At 42.4% G+C, this 20,033-nt stretch overlaps 1 protein-coding gene across 1 annotated transcript; it reads right to left on the bottom strand.

Annotated features, from left to right (window-relative positions):
- Positions 1–3,134: 3,134 nt before the first annotated feature.
- On the bottom strand, positions 3,135–6,010 carry LOC144247957 (uncharacterized). The gene is made up of 2 exons (XM_077789777.1): positions 5,901–6,010; positions 3,135–4,424 (listed from the first exon to the last, which is right to left on the bottom strand). Exon 2 carries the CDS (start codon positions 4,404–4,406, stop codon positions 3,174–3,176), a length of 1,233 nt encoding a protein of 410 aa, XP_077645903.1. The 5' UTR covers positions 4,407–4,424; positions 5,901–6,010; the 3' UTR covers positions 3,135–3,173.
- Between the last annotated feature and the right edge of the window lie 14,023 nt (positions 6,011–20,033).

Genomic DNA, 20,033 nt, shown 5'->3' with positions numbered 1-20,033 from the left:
CACTGCCGCCGCGCCCCGCGCTCGGGTTTCCCCCCCCGCGGTCACCGCGCAGCCTGTGGATGCCTGGCTGGCTGGCAGCCGCCGCATCCGCTGATGGTCTCAGTGCCCGTGCCGCGCTCGAGATGCGAAAGACCCCGCGCCACGGTTCCATGAACTCGGCTCTCCAATTTGTACTTCCAACAATTGATTTACATTCGCAAACCCCGTACTAATTCCTGATAAACTTTCAGTCTAACATTTCTTCTAACAACTGATCCATGTGTAACTGATTCTTTATGCAATAACTATTCTGTTCTGGCCGTATCTGAAACTGACAGGGGTTGCTGTGGGTTTATGCTGGCTGTTGCCATGGGAACTGCGATGGACCCGTGCCCTGAGTCATCCTGGCCACGCTCCGTCCCTGCCTGTGTCACCCCGGGGGTGTGGACGCTCCTGCTCTGGTCCCGGCCGTGCTTTCGCCTAACTCCGGCTCGCAGCGCCTGGTTCAGAGCCACTGCCGTCCCCCCCAGGCTGACGTAATCACCTTTCTGTTCCCATTCCGGCCCTGATGTCTCCCATCTCGCTTTGCCCCTCTCCTGACTGTCCCAGCACCCACAGCCCGCGCGCGCCGGCCCCGCCCCGCCTGCGCCTGTCCCACGCGTTCCAGATGCGAGAGATCCCCTGCACCCGTGGCTCTCGGGCTTTGCTCAACCTTCACGCGCGTGCCCGCCGCCTGAGTTGCAGCGAGGGACGCCTGTCGCTGTCCCTCTGCTATTTCCTCAGCGGGTCTGGCTGCCGCGGTCCGGGAGCTGCCCCCCCGCCTCTTGGGTGGCCGCTCTTGCGGCTTCACGGATTCTCGACACCGAACGCACCACGGGATGCTCGGGACGCCTGGCCACTGCACCCACGCCCCTGCCGCCCTGTGTCTGCGCTGTTCCCGCTGTCCCAACTCTCGCCTGCACCGCAGGCTGTTTTGAACTCCCAGCCCGAGCAGCCACGAAAGATTTCTCCTCTCCCCTCCTCTTCCCTCTCTGCTCTGCACTCCCTCTGCACCCTCCCCCATGGAGACGCCGCCGCCGCTGGCCCTCTCGCCGCGGGTTCGGAGTCGAGCAATGCTTGGTCCCTTCCCCCGCCAGGGGCTGCGGCTGTGCTTGGCTTATCTCTCTGTCTGGGGGATTTGCATTGGAGGAGCTCAGGGATTGAGGTTCGAGGGAAACTGAGGAACAGTGGGAACCCGGAGACACAGGGCATGATGACAGACCATCCCCTGATTCTCCACGGGAGGCAATCCTGCTTCCCCTGGATCTGTGGTGAGGAAAACTGCCCCAAGCTGCTGGCTGGGCAATCTTCCCCCTTTATGTTCCCATAGGAGCCCCAGCTGTCCGGCCGGACGTGCTGTGCCGTAGAGCTGGCTATAATATTGTCCTTGTTAAAAGCAAAAGTTTTGCAGCAGTCTTATCTTTTTGTCCTTTTGTGGCTCAGTAATAAAGTTACTTATTGATCCTTTGCCAAAAATTCAATCCCAAGAAAAAATATACATCTGTGTGCGAGTGACTACACCACACCTATGATGAAAAAGCTTTCATTTCATTTGGAGCTATCTCTACCTGATGGGTAGAAGTTTCGCCCTATAGGGCTAAAAAAAAATCTTTGGTGTGTCCTTGGGAAAATCCCTTCCCTCCCCATGTTCTTAATTTCGACCATTCTCACCAAAATCTAAGTCATCATGAAGTCAGTCCAGAGATGGCACTGTCCATCGTCCAGCAGGCCACAGGCGAGGAATCCCAGGCGCGCTTCTGGTTTCTCTCCTCCTGGCTGTCCTCCAGACGAAATGCCTTGGTGAAGGTCAGGTTCTTATCTTGAGCTTTCCGCTCCCTCTCTTCTTGAAAATGCGGAGAGTGTGTACTGCTCTTCTTTTTTTTTTCTTCCTTCTTTCTTTTTCTGCCGATGAAGGTTGGAGGTTGTTTGATGTTTCTTTTTCTTCTTTTTGCTGATGCCTGTTGCTTCTCTTTCGACCGCCACTTTGCTCTCGGGGGTTTCTTGCTGCTGTCCCCCGTCTCTCCCTGGCCCCCCGGGACCCTCCGGCTAGCTGTCCCCTCCGGGGCCAGGGTTTTCCGCGGTCCCACTGCCCTGGGCTTACCAGGCAGCGTCTGGGTTAGCACGGTCCGAGCTGCGGCGCTGCCTCAGTCGCCGCAAGGGTTCGAGATAAAGAGACCAAGAGAGACCAATGGTATGCTTGTCCAGAGAGATTGTATTGCCTGAAGCATTGCAGTGACCAAAGGCCCTGGGCTATTGCCCAGATACAGTTTTATACAGCAAAATTAAGAGATAAGGTCTTAAACAATAGAGACAGTGTTCAGCTAAGGCACATCAGAACCACCCCAGGGGCCAGGTCCAATGGGAACTGCTCAGGGGTGGGGAGAAGGGGGCCTACAGAGGAATGCTGAAGCGGGACTTTCCCGAAACAGTGGAGCATAGATAAATGTATCTTTTCCCTCAGTTTCTCATTCCCAAAGCCTTTCTAAAACAATGGGGCATACATGAATGTATCCTTTTCCTCAGTTTACCATTCCCAAGGCCTTTCTAAAACAATCCTCTATGCTACCATGCCAGCATGACTGCAACAATTCCCCGCTTTTCAATTACTAAGATGAACGATGCCTTGGGAGAAGGTAAACTGTGGCTCTCAAACTGCAGTGTCTTTCTGCTTGTCGTCTTCCCACCAATCGCTTTCCGTGGCGGCAGCAGCGATGAAAACCGGCGCAGAAGCCTTCGGCTTCGAGGTGATGACCTTGGAGACAATCCGCTTCAGAATTCCCAATGCTAACAGAACTAAAAACAATGCAACTAGAAAGTAAAAGATGTCTTTTAAAAGAGACACTGCCCACCCAGAAAGGTCCCAGTCTTTGAACAGATTTTTAAACCAATCCTCATTTTCTTGCTTCACATTCCCAATGAGGTTTCTCATTTCCTGAATGGACGAGTGGACACTCTGTCCTTTAGATGACAGATCAAAACAACACAACCCATCAAATTCTTTACATCCATGACCATGTGCCAACAGCAGGAAGTCAATAGCTGCCCTATTTTGGAGGGTAGCCTTTCTGGTTATTTCCTCGTCTTCTAGGAGGTCACTCAGCGCTGCTGATGTTAAATTTGCCTGCTTGGTCACCCAGCATTCTAGATTGCCTAATTCACTCAATGCTTTGGCTGCTGCAACCCATGGTAAAAACAGAGACAGCAACTCTTTTGGATTTTGCCCAATGATAAATTTCTGCATCACAATGTTCATCAAATTGGCTTGCACTCCGCTTAGTAATTTTTTTCCCACTTTTTGCTTGCCCAATTGGAATTTGGGTCATGTTGGGGGAAGCAAGGGTCAGATGCCCAAAAGTACATGGACCTCCAATAAGACGAGATGGGATTCCTGGGTATGCTCTGTCCCCACAGATAAGAAACATTCCCTTGTCCAGCTTGCGTGGACGGAAATCAGTGGTGGATGCAAATTTCAGCTTGTAGACAGCTGTGCACCATTGACCTGCTCTGAATTCTACTTTGTACTGTTTGACATGCTCATATAATTTTACTTCTTTGGTTGGGGAAAAATCAAATTGAATGCAAAATTCAGCTTTTGCAGAGCCTAGGAGTTCTAATTCCTGGGGCTCCCCCTCAGCAGTGGGCAAATGTGAAACCCACCCTTGCCACAAAATGAGGGGATTTCGCACTTGTGCTTCAACTTGTCCTGCACCTTTAGGTATTTTATTTTCGTTCACCTGCTTTTGCAAACGGACCAGACCAATTGGAAACTCATCCTCCTTACTTGGAACCCCTATTAAACATGTGGACATCGGATTTTCTGCTGAGGCAGTGGATAAACACATATGATCCTGTTGCAAGGCTTGGGCTAGCGTGACCCACACATTTTTCTTGGGCTGTGGAACAATCCATGCATCCACCGTGGAAGGGTAGATGACCATTCCCTGGAACCAAACGATGAGCAGGAATGTGGAAATTGACATTCTGCTAGTCTGAAAGAGAGATAAAATCATACAACAAAGTGAACTAACTCTGAAAAAGATACAATTTGCTCTGCCAGTATAAAGGAAAATGATTCTCCCCCCTCCCGCCTTCCCCCCTTGTCGAGGAGGCCCTTTGAACCCAGGAGTCCTGGGGGTTGCTGCTGCTGAAGCATCCACCCTTTCCCGTGGTTTTATCACTGAGTCCTCTGTCATCAGCATAGCTTTCCTGGTGCACTCCTTGATGAGCTGATCGAGTGTGGGGGGAGGCGATGATGGAAGAGCCAGGATGACTCGCTGACAGACTTCATTTGCATTTGTGGTGACCAGTTCTAATATAAGTTGGTCTTGGAGCTCTGGATTTTGCACCCTCTTTTCCACAGAGGCTCGCACTCGATCCACAAAATCCATGAATGGTTCTGAAACAGACTGCTTTAAAGCAGTATATGAGACAATAGGGTCTTTAGAAGGCATATTAAAAAATGCACGTTCTGCTGCATCCCTGGACAGGTCTAACACTGCTCTGGGAATGCCTGCTGCTTGCTTTTCAGCTTGGCTCCAATCACCCTCACCCACTAGATGTTCTAAAGTGATTTCCTCATCCTCTATATCTGTGGAAAGGCTTGGACTTTGCAGAATCTCTGGGAGGAGATCTGCTGCAAGTCTTTTCCACGTTCTTTCCCACAATCTAAACTCAGACCGAGGGAGCAAGCAACTGAAAAGACGTTTCAAATCAGCGGGGACAAATGTCTTGGAGCATATAGTAGCTTTCAAAATGCTCTTAAAAAATTCACTTCTTTCCCCAAACTCACGCTTCGTTTTGCAAAGTTCCCTAATACTATCATACGAAAGGGGCTCCCATTTGGCGTTCTGTCCCCTGGCATTATAAATCACGGGGGCTAAGAACGCAGGCTCGGTCTCTCTGAGCACTTCCCGGCTGACAGCCTGGGCGCTGCCGTTGCCAGGGAAACCGGGAGAGGGAGAGGGAGGAGGAGGAGGGCCGGCTTGTGAGGGAGTGGCCGCAGCCGGCGGGGCTGCGTGGAGCGGGGCTGGGACAGGGACAGGGGGTGGTGATGGAACTGCGAGAGGAGGAGCTGAGGGCTGGACCGGGGGCTGGAATGTGGGCTGAACCGCCGCAAGGGAGGAGGGGTTGGGGTCAGGGATAGGCGGAGGGGGGAATGCGAGGGCTGGGGGCATGTTCTGGGCTGGCACAGGGAGCAGGGAATGCGGGGATGGAGAAGGGAAAACCACGTGGCCACCTCCATCTTGTGGGGGCTGCACGGGAGGGGGAATGGGGGGTGCAAAGCATGGATTTTCAGCTGCGGGAGCAAAAGCAGGAGGCGGAGAAGGGTTAGAAACTAAATCTACATCTGCACAGTTAGTTTTCTCACCGCAGGGGGTGCGGGGGGGCACCGGGGACGCGACAGGGCGCTTTTCTGCTCCCTGGGCGCCCTGAGTGTCCGCACTCTCTTTCACAACATCGTAAACGACCAAAAACATTCTCATAAAACTTTCTTTCACTGAGGGATCTCCTGCCTTTGTCCTTTCACTCAGCACTGCACCAACACGCTTCCAAAATCGTCTTTCTCTCACTACTTGCTCTGTTATCTCCGGAATACTTACTGATAACCATCTGACAAACTCTTTCACAAGGCTCTTATGAAATTTGACACCTGCACTCAGCAGGGGCTCCTGAACTTGTTTATAAATCTCTTTCTGCTGTGTAGTCAGCCTAACACCCATGGCTGGCTTCACAGCAAATCTCAACCAATTACTGCAGCAAACCCAAAGTTCTAAAGCTACGACGGAGACTCCCGTCACGCCTGCGTGCTGGCGTGTCCCCCCGTGGGCACACAGGAGCCGATGTCTCCTGGCCGGGCCCCTGCCCCCCAGTACGAGACTCACCCACCGCCGTCCTTTAGACACCACTGCAGCAACGGTTCCCGAACCCCGGGCGGTCTCCCGGGTGTGGAGAGGTACCGTCCGACCCGTGGCGACCTCGCCGGACAGAAATCGGCGTCTGTCTCCACGGCAACAGTCCCGCTGGGCTGTATGGAGAGGCAAGTGCCTCACACCACCAGCGTGATCCCAGAGCTTCTCCCCGCGGAGCCGACAGCCTGCGTAGCGATTTATTCACACCGCTCCCCGCTCTGCAGCTCGCGGTGACACTGCAAAGTGTCTGGAAAAGCTCCTAGCCAGTGCACTGTCCACGACGGCTGCGGCAGGCTTGCTCAGACCAGTGCAAAGCCCAACGTTGGTGCGCCACTTGTTGCTTCTCTTTCGACCGCCACTTTGCTCTCGGGGGTTTCTCGCCGCTGTCCCCCGTCTCTCCCTGGCCCCCCGGGACCCTCCGGCTAGCTGTCCCCTCCGGGGCCAGGGTTTTCCGCGGTCCCACTGCCCTGGGCTTACCAGGCAGCGTCTGGGTTAGCACGGTCCGAGCTGCGGCGCTGCCTCAGTCGCCGCAAGGGTTCGAGATAAAGAGACCAAGAGAGACCAATGGTATGCTTGTCCAGAGAGATTGTATTGCCTGAAGCATTGCAGTGACCAAAGGCCCTGGGCTATTGCCCAGATACAGTTTTATACAGCAAAATTAAGAGATAAGGTCTTAAACAATAGAGACAGTGTTCAGCTAAGGCACATCAGAACCACCCCAGGGGCCAGGTCCAATGGGAACTGCTCAGGGGTGGGGAGAAGGGGGCCTACAGAGGAATGCTGAAGCGGGACTTTCCCGAAACAGTGGAGCATAGATAAATGTATCTTTTCCCTCAGTTTCTCATTCCCAAAGCCTTTCTAAAACAATGGGGCATACATGAATGTATCCTTTTCCTCAGTTTACCATTCCCAAGGCCTTTCTAAAACAATCCTCTATGCTACCATGCCAGCATGACTGCAACAGATGCCCACCCAGGGACACCAATTGTGAGAACCCCGGCCTTGCTTTGGGGCCTCATGTGGTGGTGAAATTCCTCCTCCAACCCTTGCTTCCAAAGAAAAACTCCGCAGGCTTAGCTGTTCAGTCTCAAGGCAGTTTATTGCTAGTTATCTAACAGATTATGTTCTTGGACTGCGGCTATTTGATCAGCGGCCTGGGTAGAGGCACACACACACCCTGACATCCTCTCTATCTGCTGTCTTCTTCGTCTCTCCCTCTGCCCAGGGCTGCTGCTATCTTTTATATGATATATTACGTATAACATGTTTACAATTATTCCCCAATACCTACTACCTACATTATTAAGTGTTTTTCTACTCTAAACCAATCTGTGAGTGTCAACATCACCAAGAACATGGAGGTAAGGAAAAAGAAGGAGGAAGAACAGGATCAGCCCATTTTCCTCCATCTTAGAACTTCTGACCCCCATGTACAAAGTGAAAACCCCCCTGTACATGTGTAAAAACCCCCCTGTACAATACTAAAAAAATTTCCCCTCTACTTTGTAACTACTTATACTATACTATCTAACCTTTTGTGATTGCTTGTTCCACCTCCAAAGCTGGTAACTCATTCCATGGCTCAAACTCAAAATCACAGCTGTTTTTTAGTTGTCTGCCAGGGTCTAGAATGCTTCAGACCAAGGCCTGGAACCTCTAAAAATGTCTGAGAGACATTTTGAGTTCCCACAATGAACTACCTGAGAGAATCTCCAAGTCCATGGTGGACAACCTGAAGGTGGACAGGAATTCATTTAAACCTGTCTCTCTAGGCAGTCCTTTGGCTCATCTGTGCAGAAGGAGGAGAGGTGGAGTTCTGCAACTACCCAGGAACTCATTACTAAATTACTAAACTCAGGCATTGACCTAACACTCAGTCACATTATAACTACAGGACACCTATGGGACAACTGAATTTTTCTGTTGTGGTTGCAATATAAACCATGCAACTTTTGTCACGTGGGATTGAGTACCAGGAGATAAAGAGACATCCCTCCTCAGGAATTTATCATTCCTCATCTGAAAGAATTCAACTTTTCTATACCTTTGAAAATCCTGGAGGTGACTGAATTTGAGGATTCGCTGGGCCCCGGGAAGCATTCAACACCTTATTTATTGTATTATTTTTCTGCTATTTTTTGGTTTATATCTTGCACCTATTATAATTCTGGTTTAAATCCCAGACTCTACATCAACATGCAATGTTGGGACACAGCACATTAAACCAACCAACCAAACAAACATAAATCAAAACAAAATTACAGAGTTGCCAATGCATAGAGGTAGTAGAATAAATACTCCCCCATTGTCAGTTGTCCTTAACTGAAACTGTCTATGAAGTTCTGAATTTACATAAGAGGAAAGTAATTTCTCCACCTTGTGCATAATTGAGCATTTTCATGCATAGCTGAGAGAGATACTGTAGAATATCTCTCTTTGGATGTTTTTACAGCCCTGCTAAACATTCAGCTCCATTCAGTGTTGATTATTCTGCATAAAAGACCGGATGTGAGGATGTCAAATCTCTTCCAAGCTGAATTATTCTATGATTCTGTGATTTCATGAGAGCTGGAAAAACTAAACAAAGGAAGCAAGGAGCTAGTCATCTGAAGATATGGAAAAAAAATTTTATCATTTAAATCTTTTTATTCCTCCTTTTTCTTTTTAATTTCAAAATGGCAGCAAACATCTGCGTGGATTTTCTGTTATAGTAAAAATTTACTATTAGCTATAATATCATATGCAAGACATCTTTTATATTATCCAAGATTTGGTTTAGTCCTTTCTAGAGTACATATCCATAATGTACACAATGTAATTTGCTCAAGATAAAAAATGAAAATTAAGAACATTCATCAAAAAACAACAAAAAACAGCCCTAGGAAATAGGAATAATATGGTGAAAAGTTTTGATCTTTGTTTACTTCACCTTTGTAGCTATAGGACTATAGCAGCTTTTTCATAAACTGTAATAGAGTCACTTCTTCAGAAAATCTGGAATAACATTATGGTGAATTTAGTTCAAAAGGGACTTTTTTATCTACGTTACAAGACAGGATCAGGTCCATAAATCATAGCAACTCTAGTCTGAAGGGAAAAAAAAAGATTTTTCCAATGTCATACACATTCCCAATAGAATGAATTGCCTAAGGAAGGTATTTATGAAAACACTAACCAAACGAGTGAGCCAGAAGAAATCTTCTGTTGAAATTGGAGTAATATATCAAAGTGACAGAAGTAAGACAGTGGGGTTTCTTTTAATCAGTGAGTTCTGTGTAATTAAACATGGAGTAACTAAAGATACTTTTACTGAAAATAAATGAAAATATAAATGTGTTGACATGTTTGCTTTCACACATCATCAGTATGAGTGAAAAATAGAATTACAAGGAAGACAAAAATATATGAGTTTTCTTCATGGGTGAAACATTGGCTCTCTTTGGCCATGGGCTGGAGGTTTGCTGGCAGCTGTCCTGCCTGTGGCCACAGGGGCCACAAGTGAGCAGCTGCCCTGAGTCTCTGCCAAGACTGTTACAGGTGGCAGTGATCGCTGCAGCATGGGCAGCAGAGCAGAGGCACAGAGCAGGAGGAAACCAAGGCAAAGGAATAAGGGAAATACACTTGTCTGAGTCTCCAAGGATTTAATCTCAAAGTGGAGCAGAGCAAGTGACAAATCTGAACCCGAACAGACCTGAACCTGAACCTTTTTTATAGGGTAGAGGGAACACGGGGAGGACACAACCTTTGACCAACAGGAGGGCATTAGGGGAGGGGTGCAGGGTAAGGGCTTCCCAGTAGAAGCCAACATGGAGAGGGAGCAAACCTCACAATCCAATTCTGCTTCTAGGAAGGGCTGAAAGACAGGGAACACTCCAAAACCAAAGGCATGTGCTATCTTTGACAGACAGGCGTAAGACAAGGGAACAAGAGAGGTTTACAGGTGTATTTGTTAGCGTTCAGGAAAACACATAATCATGAAATATGATTATATGCTGGTGCTTTTATTGAAGAGCTCTGGTAATCAGGGGTACAGACCTAAATCTGACTCTGACATGGCTTTTGAGCCGAATGTATTTTATATTCTATCATTATATAACTTACATATTAATTATTAAACTCATATTGTTCTATTGTATACACTGATCTTATTCAAACATGAATTTCTTGTGATCTTTCTCAAGCCCCTGACCACATTTCTCATGATTATTCTTATGATTCAACAGTAATTATATTTAATTACTAAACAAGCATCACATCTAACAATTATATAATTTATCATATACTGGGGACACAGGTACAGTTGTAGCCAGTACAAGGCTTATACTTTCCAAGGGTATTTTCCCAGGACCTATTAAGCCTAACTTTATTTCTAACTCCCCAAATCCCCGTGATTTTAAAACCCTTTTACTATCAGATTGACATACATTTTTGTGGGGAAAACTCTGGTAAACAACTCAGGACTGAACCATTAGGGAAGCCAAATGGTGTACATAGAATGGACTATTACAAACTTATAACAAGGAATAGTAAAACATACTACAGAAGAACAAACTGTAAAATAACAGACTACCACAAAGCACAGCACTTCAGCTTTGTTCAGTGCATGTTGTTAAAACCAGTCAATGCTCTTTAAATTAGGAATTCTCCGGTTAAAAAACAAACAAGGTAGAGAGGCTACACATTTCACTTCTGAGATCACCTAAGACAGAAGTAGAGCCACAAAGAGCTGTGAATGTTCCCATGTATTTGATAATTATGGTGCAGTTCACAGGCAAAACTCAGTGTGGAGAAACCATGGAATATTTCACAGCTGTCCTTGAAACTCAGCAACAAATACAAGGGAAAAGTAATTTTGGGCAGAGTGTTAAAAATGCCATGCCATAATTGCCTTAAAAACTGAACAGTTCACTCATGAGAGCTAAAAGACATGGCAGGATGACAAGCACTGAAGCATGTGGGTAAAATAGATGTCTGCTACTTTATAACATTCTGTCTTGAAGCAAACACCAGATTTGAGGATGTTTCAAATATAGTCTCTTGCATTGATATGCAGTGTAGAAATTGATTTATGCAATGAGTTTGATGTAATAGATTGTTTCTATTGCTGGTAAAATAAAACCCAGAAAAAACATTTCTATATTCAATAAAAATTCAACTTTCATGAGGTCCCAAGATTACAAACCACTTTGACATATGCCTGGCCCTGAAATGCCTTCTGATTTCCATGAATGTCTGAATATATCTTACTTCATATTCTACTATTCTTTTAAGTATGATCATTAAACCCTCTCAAAATAATTTTTGTCAAAATTCAGGGCTCTGTGTCACAGTGTAAATTCCCAAGTAAATATGTAAATAATCTGAAGACTGGCTGCAAGATTTAACTCCTTGCTCACAGTGAAGACAGCTTTCTACAGTGCTGCTAAATAACCTTAACCTTTCCTGAGTTTATCCTTTAAACTTAAACAGCTGTCTCAATTCCTTTCCAATGGCTTGAATAATAATTGCAAAAGAGAAGGGAGATATGCAAAATTTTCATACTGATTCATAGGTAGGAAAGCAAATATTTTAATGCCATCTCCCAACAGCAGAAGTCTTTCACCTTTACTTATCTCTAAGCTTTGTATGCTGTCTGAGAAACAATGGTGAATGGAGAATGTGAGATAATACATAAATATTAGGAAATCTGGCAACAACATTCTCTGTTCAGACAGCTGTTTCAGAACACTGTTATTCAGGAAGTCGGCAGTGATGGATGCCTCTGATTAACATCTTGCCTGATGCTCTTAACTGCTAAAGAAAACTGTGGATGTGTGTTAGAATGTTTTCAGCCTTTGTCTATTTCAAAGCGAACTATGTAGCTCCTGGTGAAGAACCATGACATTTATATCTCACTGGACTAAAAATGTTTTTGGGAATTCTCTGGAATGTAAAGTTGTGTGTGTCCTCCCATTTGTTCCTTGAAATCTTTATAACTGAACAAATCCAGCAGCTGGTGAGCATAACACACAGATATATGCCCAGTCTCTTTGGAATACTATTTTCCAGAATTTTTCACAGACTGCAGTTTTAGGAAAGGAAAAATCCTATTACCTGGCATGAAAAATTATGTTTTTCCAAGTATGACAAGCCACATCTGCTCTCACATGCATAAATATCTGAACTTCATTAATTCTCTACATCTCCTCTGGGCGTATTTGAAGAATGCTGAAATAAAACTTTTACAGCCTTTATTTAAGATAATTGTAACCTATCAGGAAATTTTATAATCAATTTTGGAGCATGTTGCCCTTTATATTGAGATTTATGAGCAAAATAGTAAAACTTTTGTCCTTAATTTGAACACAGTGTGGTCAGGACTATCAATAGTGCTGGGAATGTTGAGTTTTCAGTTGTATGTGGATATCAGTGGGAGTTGAACATTTTAAGAATTATATTCTGTACCTCAGATATTACTATAGGTTTATATTATGGTTTGAGTCACCACTGTGAATCATTGTAGCTTTTTGTTTTCACCTGTGCTCTTCCCACAGCAAGTTATTTATAGCCCTCAATGCCTGCATTTAGGTTGCTATTTGACAGCTTTATTTGTACTCAATTTTTTTTTAGTATTGCTATTGTACAGGTAGATTTGCAGAATTTTGTCCACAAGTTGCATCCTAAGTGGAATTGTCCTAGAGGAAAGGAATTTAGTTGAATTTAACTATGAATCAGATATAATAGCCTTTGAAAGTCTTCCACATTATCTTAAGACTAGAATGATAATGTGGTACTTGTGGGCAATAGTGCATTTTTGTATGAACAGGAACAAAAACTGTTTCACCAGAAATTACAGTTTTATACTATGATTTGAAACCACAAGGGAATCAGTATATCTCTCTCTCTCTACTTTGGAATCACCTTCCCTGCAAACACAGACACAGAAAAAGGCCACGATCTGGTCAGAGAAGCCTACTAACAGGCCCAAGAGAATTGCCTACCCAGGCTGGCTAAGATTACCAAAAGTCCAAAGGCCTGTATTATACATTCTGTGTTTAGCCCCTAGTGATAGGAGTAGGACTGAAATGGAGTAATGAAAAAAAAGCAATAGGAGAAAAGCCAGATGATTTATGGGTGTGATGTGTTAGATGGTCAAAACCCATAGATTTCCTTGAATTGTACTGGCAATAGCATTCACAACACATATTTTAATGCCTAGATTTTTACTGCTTTAATATCTGCTTTAAGTCTGCAAGGTTTTTTTCTTAAAGAAATTTTCTGTTTGTCTTAGTATGTCTACTAGTGGGATGTTTTGCTTAATTGATAAAATTAATGTCATATCTATATTCCTAATTGCTATTCGTATTTAAAATTGTATTGATAGGAAAATTCATGTTTTTGTAGCACATCTACAGGCCACAGTAATACTTTTAATCTTCAAATCTGGTTAGAAGCATTTTAAAGCTGTGAAACACACACAATGCCTTCATTGTTTTCTGCTATTTATCCGGGTAGTAATATTATATTGATACACCATGCAAGAAATGTGCAAAAGGTGTTAGCTTTCATTAAAAAATGGGAAAAAAATTATCAGTCAACAGAACTTTATCTTAAATCTACTTTTTAAAAGAAATATCATTAAACTCAGTTGACTTTCATGAAGAAACAGCACACTGAAAAAAAGTCACTAAAAGCTTATTTACAGTAACTGTCATATTCATCAACAAAAGATCACTTACAGAATATATTACCATCATAAATTATGTGGGAGGCTTTTTGAGTGTTAAAGGAAGAAAAAGTCTTCTTTACTTACCAAAGACAGCTTATATACATCCTCATACAAAGACCATAAAAAATGTAGAAAGAAATATGGACAGAAATCTCCTTCATTGTTAGAGCTCATGATCAATTATTTGTTTAGGCAAGTCTCTGTGTTTCCTTAACATAGAAATATTAATATTTGTTTTTTGTTGTTGCTGTGTATAGTAAAAGAGAGAAGAAGCAAAAAATTATCAGTGGGATTCAAAACTTTTTTTTTAGAAAAATAGCCTTCATATCACAATTTAGAGCCTTGATAAAGTAGTGTTCAGAAGAGGATGGTGGGATGAAGTCCTTATGCTGATGTCTACTGCTTTATCTGGATTAATATCATCATACTTTTGATATAATATTGTGGAGATCAGGCTTTAGGAAGTTCTTGGGGGAGAGAAAGGGTATAAAATGTTCTGACAAAGCCCTCCCTTTAAGAATTAAATTTGGGATTTTTTTCCTAATGTTTTTCATCAACAGCAAAATTGATTAATAAAAACTATTTTTATCAAATTTTCAGCATAAATATTTTGAACAGCCATCTTTGCAGCACACAGACTGAAGTGTGTGTCTTGAAATAACTGTGAATTCTTTCTGCATGACACTATTCTGTTTGAAATTTTAGTATGCAGCTCACCATCTGCAGTTACCTGTCAGATTTTGTGCACTGGAATGAGCTTGGTTTGTATTCCACCTTCAAAGGTGTAGCTTCTGACACAGTAAACTGTATCAGTATAGACTCGTGCAGGTATGCAAACCTGGACCAAGTGGTTTGTGTTCTTCAGCATGGCAGCAATGGGGTATTTTGTCACAGGGCTGCTTAGCTTTTCTTTCAAAAAGCTTGCTTCTGTAAGGGTAAATTCAGACTACTTTTAACATGGTTTCACATCAGCAACTCTTCTCTAATAGGGTCCTTAGCACAGTCCCTTTCCAGTCTGCCATTTGTCATCACAAAATCAGGAAAAGAGATTAATTGCAATGCCTGCTCTTGACTTATGGCTTATCTGCTTCATTGCACTGGTAAGTAATTCCCACAGAGTATTCACGGAGTAAAGCTACACATTTTATGAGGCCACTTTCTCAGATTCCTTTAAAAATTTCTGTTATCAGATTGTTTACTTGCGCTATTTTTTTTTTACTATAGACAACAGCAAATTCTACATGTCTTATTGTATTGCAAAAAGATGTCTCAAAGTACAATCTAAGCACAGAAGTGTGTCCATGCAGATTTTCACATTCCCCAATGTTTTATGTTCATATATATAAATACACATTTTGAGATTGCATGAGATCAATTTTAAATATAAGGCGATATAGGAATGGTTCACAGCAACTGTCTTGGGGTTTGATTCTTGTGTAATTATAGCAGTTTATCATATATCTGGTAGAAAGTTTTGTTCTCACATAACGTTTCTTACTTCCTTTTTCCCATGGTAAAAGGATGCATAATAGTTTCCTTTTTGTTATTGCCTTCTCTGATCTGACCTTCAAATGTCAGACTTTCTGATTTTTGTTCATGCATATAATATGCACCTTGATTCACTTATGTGAAGCTATATAAGACAAAGGTCCTTTCAGGATTCAAACTTTGAGTGAAGTAATCATATTATATCCATCATTTGTATCAAAAGAGCAGATATTTCATCCAAACTTAGCATGCTTCCTCCTGATGTAAAATAGAAGTGACATAAATAGAAAAAAAAAAAAAGAAGATAGCTAAAAGCACAAAAAAAAATAATATATGCCTCTTTTTCAGACACTACTCCTAAAGCAAAATCATATTGGATTGTTTAGGAGCTAAAGCAATTGTCTTCCAAGTACACTTCAGTCTTTAGGTTATACTGTATTTCATGCTACAAGTGTTTTGAGAAATCACTCAATGCTTGCAAAATATACTTAGTACCATTAATTTCTCTAATTATTGTTTGACAGCAAAAAATACCAAAACATTTTCTTTCTTGTGTAATTCTTTAGCACCAATGACTGCAAATTAGTAAGCATGAAGTGTTTTTAATTTACTTATTTATCAGTTGAATTTCTCTGTACCTGTTGAAAGCTGTTTTTTTGTTCCCAGGGTAGGTCAGCATAATGTTGTTTCTGATTTTGAACACTGGGAGACATTAAAGATAGATGACTAACAAAGGAATTTTATGTGGAAAATATTTTTTTTGAGGGATTGAGTATTTTCAAAAACAGTGAAGTCTGTATAGGACTCTCTAAATGAGAAAAAAATAGGAAGATCTTAGAAGACCTCATTTTCTCTATCCATTTAGCTGTCTAGAACAGAAATTGCATGCTTTACTGAAGTCAAATGAGTTACATAGATGCAACATTGTTGTGAATGAAACTCAATTCTTGCAAGATTTGAATTTGTTTGTATTTGATTTATTACTATTACTTCCCTTAAAATTTCTTTACAAGAAATTTCATCCATTCCATGAAATTCTGAAAATTATTATTTCTTCCATCATGATAGAGAATCACATTCAAGAATTTTCACAATAAATTATTCTTATGGGTTGACATAACACCTGAATTTACATGATCAGTAGTGATTTTTATCCTTATTAGGAAAAGAAAGGGAAAGGAAGGGAAGGGAAGGGAAGGGAAGGGAAGGGAAGGGAAGGGAAGGGAAGGGAAGGGAAGGGAAGGGAAGGGAAGGGAAGGGAAGGGAAGGGAAGGGAAGGGAAGGGAAGGGAAGGGAAGGGAAGGGAAGGGAAGGGAAGGGAAGGGAAGGGAAGGGAAGGGAAGGGAAGGGAAGGGAAGGGAAGGGAAGGGAAGGGAAGGGAAGGGAAGGGAAGGGAAGGGAAGGAATCCAGCTCCATCTGCTAGGAAGATTTTCCACTTACCTTTTTGACACAGCAATGGTGTTTATTTTGTTCTGCATAATTTACACAGCTTTTGTATGGAAGATTTCTCTCAAATAAAAGTTCTTCAGCATCACCAAGCTTTACACACTGTAAGTACCTGACAAATGAAATTACTAAGTAAACAGATGACTTTTTTTATTTTTATTTTTTTAATTCATATAGGCTAAGAGGTATATTGACAGCTGGAGCTGGAGCACCCTGCAATGAGACTACATGATGTGATAGAAATGCCAGTCCTTGAATGATTCCAGGTCATTTCCATATGGGATGGAATCTGGGCTCTTCACCATTAGATGAAATGAATATCTTTGATATAAAACTAACATATCCTGGCTGTTGCAGTGTGTTTTTGGCAATCTCATGCTGAGAATGCCTGGAAGTCAAGGACTGAGGAGCATCACACAATTCCCAGTAGTCTCTGGTTTTATGTAACTAACTGACACAGGACAGGATTTATCAATAATCTCCTCCCAGCATTATAGCAAACTGATGTAATGAGAATGGCTACTGAAAAACCGTCTTTCTCACCTTCTTCTTCTCCAACCTGCTTTCTCAAATTTATTGTTGATATGTCTTTTCTATCTTGAAAATTTTTAACTGGAAAATGTTAGTAGACTTAGTCCTTTCTATCTCTCCCTCTTTTAAACTGAACTTTTTTTTAAAATAAGAGGGGGGAAACTACCTATTTATTAAGAAACTTCCTTATTTTGAAAGCACTGTGTATAATTTTCCACTATTACAGTCTTTATTCCTGATGTTGTTAAACATTTTTCATTTATATTACTTCCACTAATTATATGCTTGGATTAATGGTTTTAATTAAGAATTATTGTTAAAGTTTTGTGAATTATGGTTGATTAATTTTTATCTTACAAAGGAAACTCTGATGAATTTTATCTGAATTTTTGCAATCTCTTTTGAAAGGCATGTGAGTGACTGTATCATAATAGACATGTATCATAATAGAAAAATTGTGCTTGGGGAGGACTGTAATACCTCAGTGCTTTAAGATTTCCCAGAAATAATAAGCTTGTAGGTGAGAAAGGCTGTGTAATTAGTGCTTTTGTCAGAAAGCTTTTAAGTGGAAGAATACCTTTAAGCTAAATGTAGGATAAAGAGACTCTAAATGTATGTCCTTAAACTACAGAGAAAAATTAGACTTCTTTAAAGGTTTTGTCCTTTCGAGGTATCATGGCCAGGATATTTATTTCACCATGAACTGGATAGCTGAGTGTTTGAAGTAACAGGTGGAGATTCCTCTTTCAAAATTTTCAAAATAATCTGTTTTTAAAGATGGGATTTTATTATTGTCCTGGTTTTAAGGTTAATTTTTGCAGTAGTCAGGAGGGGGTATGGCTAAGATGGGGAGGTTATTCCATACCACCTCAGGACATTGTCAGGTGCAGAGAAGGGGAATTTGGGAAGCAGAGGAACTCTCTTCTGGGGAGAAGGGTTTGCTTCAGCTGGGCTGGATCCCAAGCATTCTGCCTGAATCACCCTCTCTTTCATACACTTTTGTTCTTAATATCATTGCCATTGCTCTTTCTTTTCTTATTGTACTGCTTTTTCCAGTAAATTATATCTTATCTTGTTATCTCAACCCATGATCTTTGCCTTTTTTGGCACCAATTCACCTCTCAGGCCCCTCAAGGGCTGGGGTGGGGTGGAGGGGCTGAAGATGGAAAGAGGCAGAAAGTGGCTTGGAGGGAGAACTAAATTGGGGAGTACCATTCCGAAGCCATGAAAAAGCTATGAAACAAACAAGCAAAAGTTAGAAATAATGCCTCACTAGTGATCATCTTTTTAAACAATTCAGATATGAATCTTTAACTGGTTTTAAAAACAAACAAACAAAAAAAAAACCAAAAACAAAAATCAAAACAACAACAACAACAAAAACAAAAAGAAACAAACAAAAAAATAACAGAAAACTGTGAATAGCTTTTTTTGTATTTCTTCACATTGGTTCTTTTGTTGTTGCATGGATAAGAAGAGTTTATCTGTAGTTTGAGAGGCATTTTGATGCAATACTATATGTTAGTTTTCCCTTATCATCAACTAAGGGTTTCCTGCTTTCTTGAAATATGCATTCTGAGAAATAATGTGCTAATTTCTTTCTCTACCTTTGGTAAACTGCACATTACACCTTATTAAACTCTATCCTCGGACCTATCAGTTCTGGGAGACTATTACACAGCTTCCACTGCAACAAGATTGTTCATGTGGCAGGGAGAGCAGACTTTTGTGTCTCTGCAGAGAAAAAGGATATGAGTGACAGGAGTTTATCATGAGAAAAGCCAAGCTTTTTAAGGTATCAGGGGAATTACACAAGAAAAAAAACTATTGCTGAAAATTAGAAATACTGTAGCTATTTTAGCTTGGCAAAAGAAGTCCAAGGGGATATTTTAGCTTCTGTACAGTCAAAAAATAGGAGTGGATAACTAGTGGTATGTCTTTGCACAGACAGAACTCTTGCAGGGAATACAGCAGTCAAGTCTGTGGCAGCAAGGAGTGATGGGGAGCCTCTCCAGGGGCATCTGCAGTAGAGGTTGATCAGGGCCCTGAGTCAGGGTAAGGAGCTGCAGGGGGAATGGAGTAGACTGTGTGCTATCAGGGGGAATGAACATGATCCTGACAGGGGCTTCACAAGGAACCCTGACAAGAGAAACACTGAACATTGTGATAAAGGGAAGGAGGGACAGATATAGACCATGCTTGAATGAGTGATGGATAAAGACTCACAAGGTTGGGAGAGGCATGAAGCTTGTGACCTCTGGCAGCAAAAGAATGATTCCTTATCTACCCTCAGATCTGAACTTGCAGGATTAATAGTAATATACTGTGTAATGGAACAAGTTACATTCAGAGAGGCCTCAGAGTGAACTGGGTATGCACAGAGCATCAGCACAAACTGAAAGTGCAGGGTAGAGATGGTTGGATGCTCCCACCCTGTAAAAGGGAACATCCAGAGGTCCTATGGAACACTTGCTTGTCATGAGGTTTGCTGGTTGCAAATTTGCTGTTTCCTGGACTGGGGCAGGAAGGAGTGTTCTGGTGAGACTGCCAAGGGCTTCGCAGCTCTGAGGCTTCTGTTCATTTTGTCCATGTGAGTCACTTCTGAGGGAGAAATGGAAAGAAACCAGGAGGGGCTATTGTATTCTGGAGACAAAGATAAGGACATGGAAAGCCAAATGTCTCAGTTCTGCTGCTGAAGGAGCAGGACTCAAGTAGGAATGGATACACACTGTGAGTTAGCAACTGCCTGGTGTCTTGGCTTTTTTAACCACAGGTACCTCTTTGAGGAATGAGAACTGCTAGCAAGAGATGGGATTTATTAGACAGTAATGGCCTAAAAGCATCTTTGCCCCAATCTTGCTCGTCTGTTGTAGAAAATATTAAACCAGATACACTGAGTAATTATGAGGACAGCTTGCAGGTAAATGAAAAC

This window comes from Lonchura striata, chromosome 1 (genome assembly GCF_046129695.1).
Source record: "Lonchura striata isolate bLonStr1 chromosome 1, bLonStr1.mat, whole genome shotgun sequence".
NCBI classification, from domain to species: Eukaryota; Metazoa; Chordata; class Aves; order Passeriformes; family Estrildidae; genus Lonchura; species Lonchura striata.
This window is presented reverse-complemented; position numbering and strand designations above follow the sequence as displayed.

Excerpts from the sequence above, each read along its gene's own strand:
- LOC144247957 (XM_077789777.1), bottom strand. The coding sequence starts at position 4,406 with ATGGATTTTGTGGATCGAGTGCGAGCCTCTGTGGAAAAGAGGGTGCAA.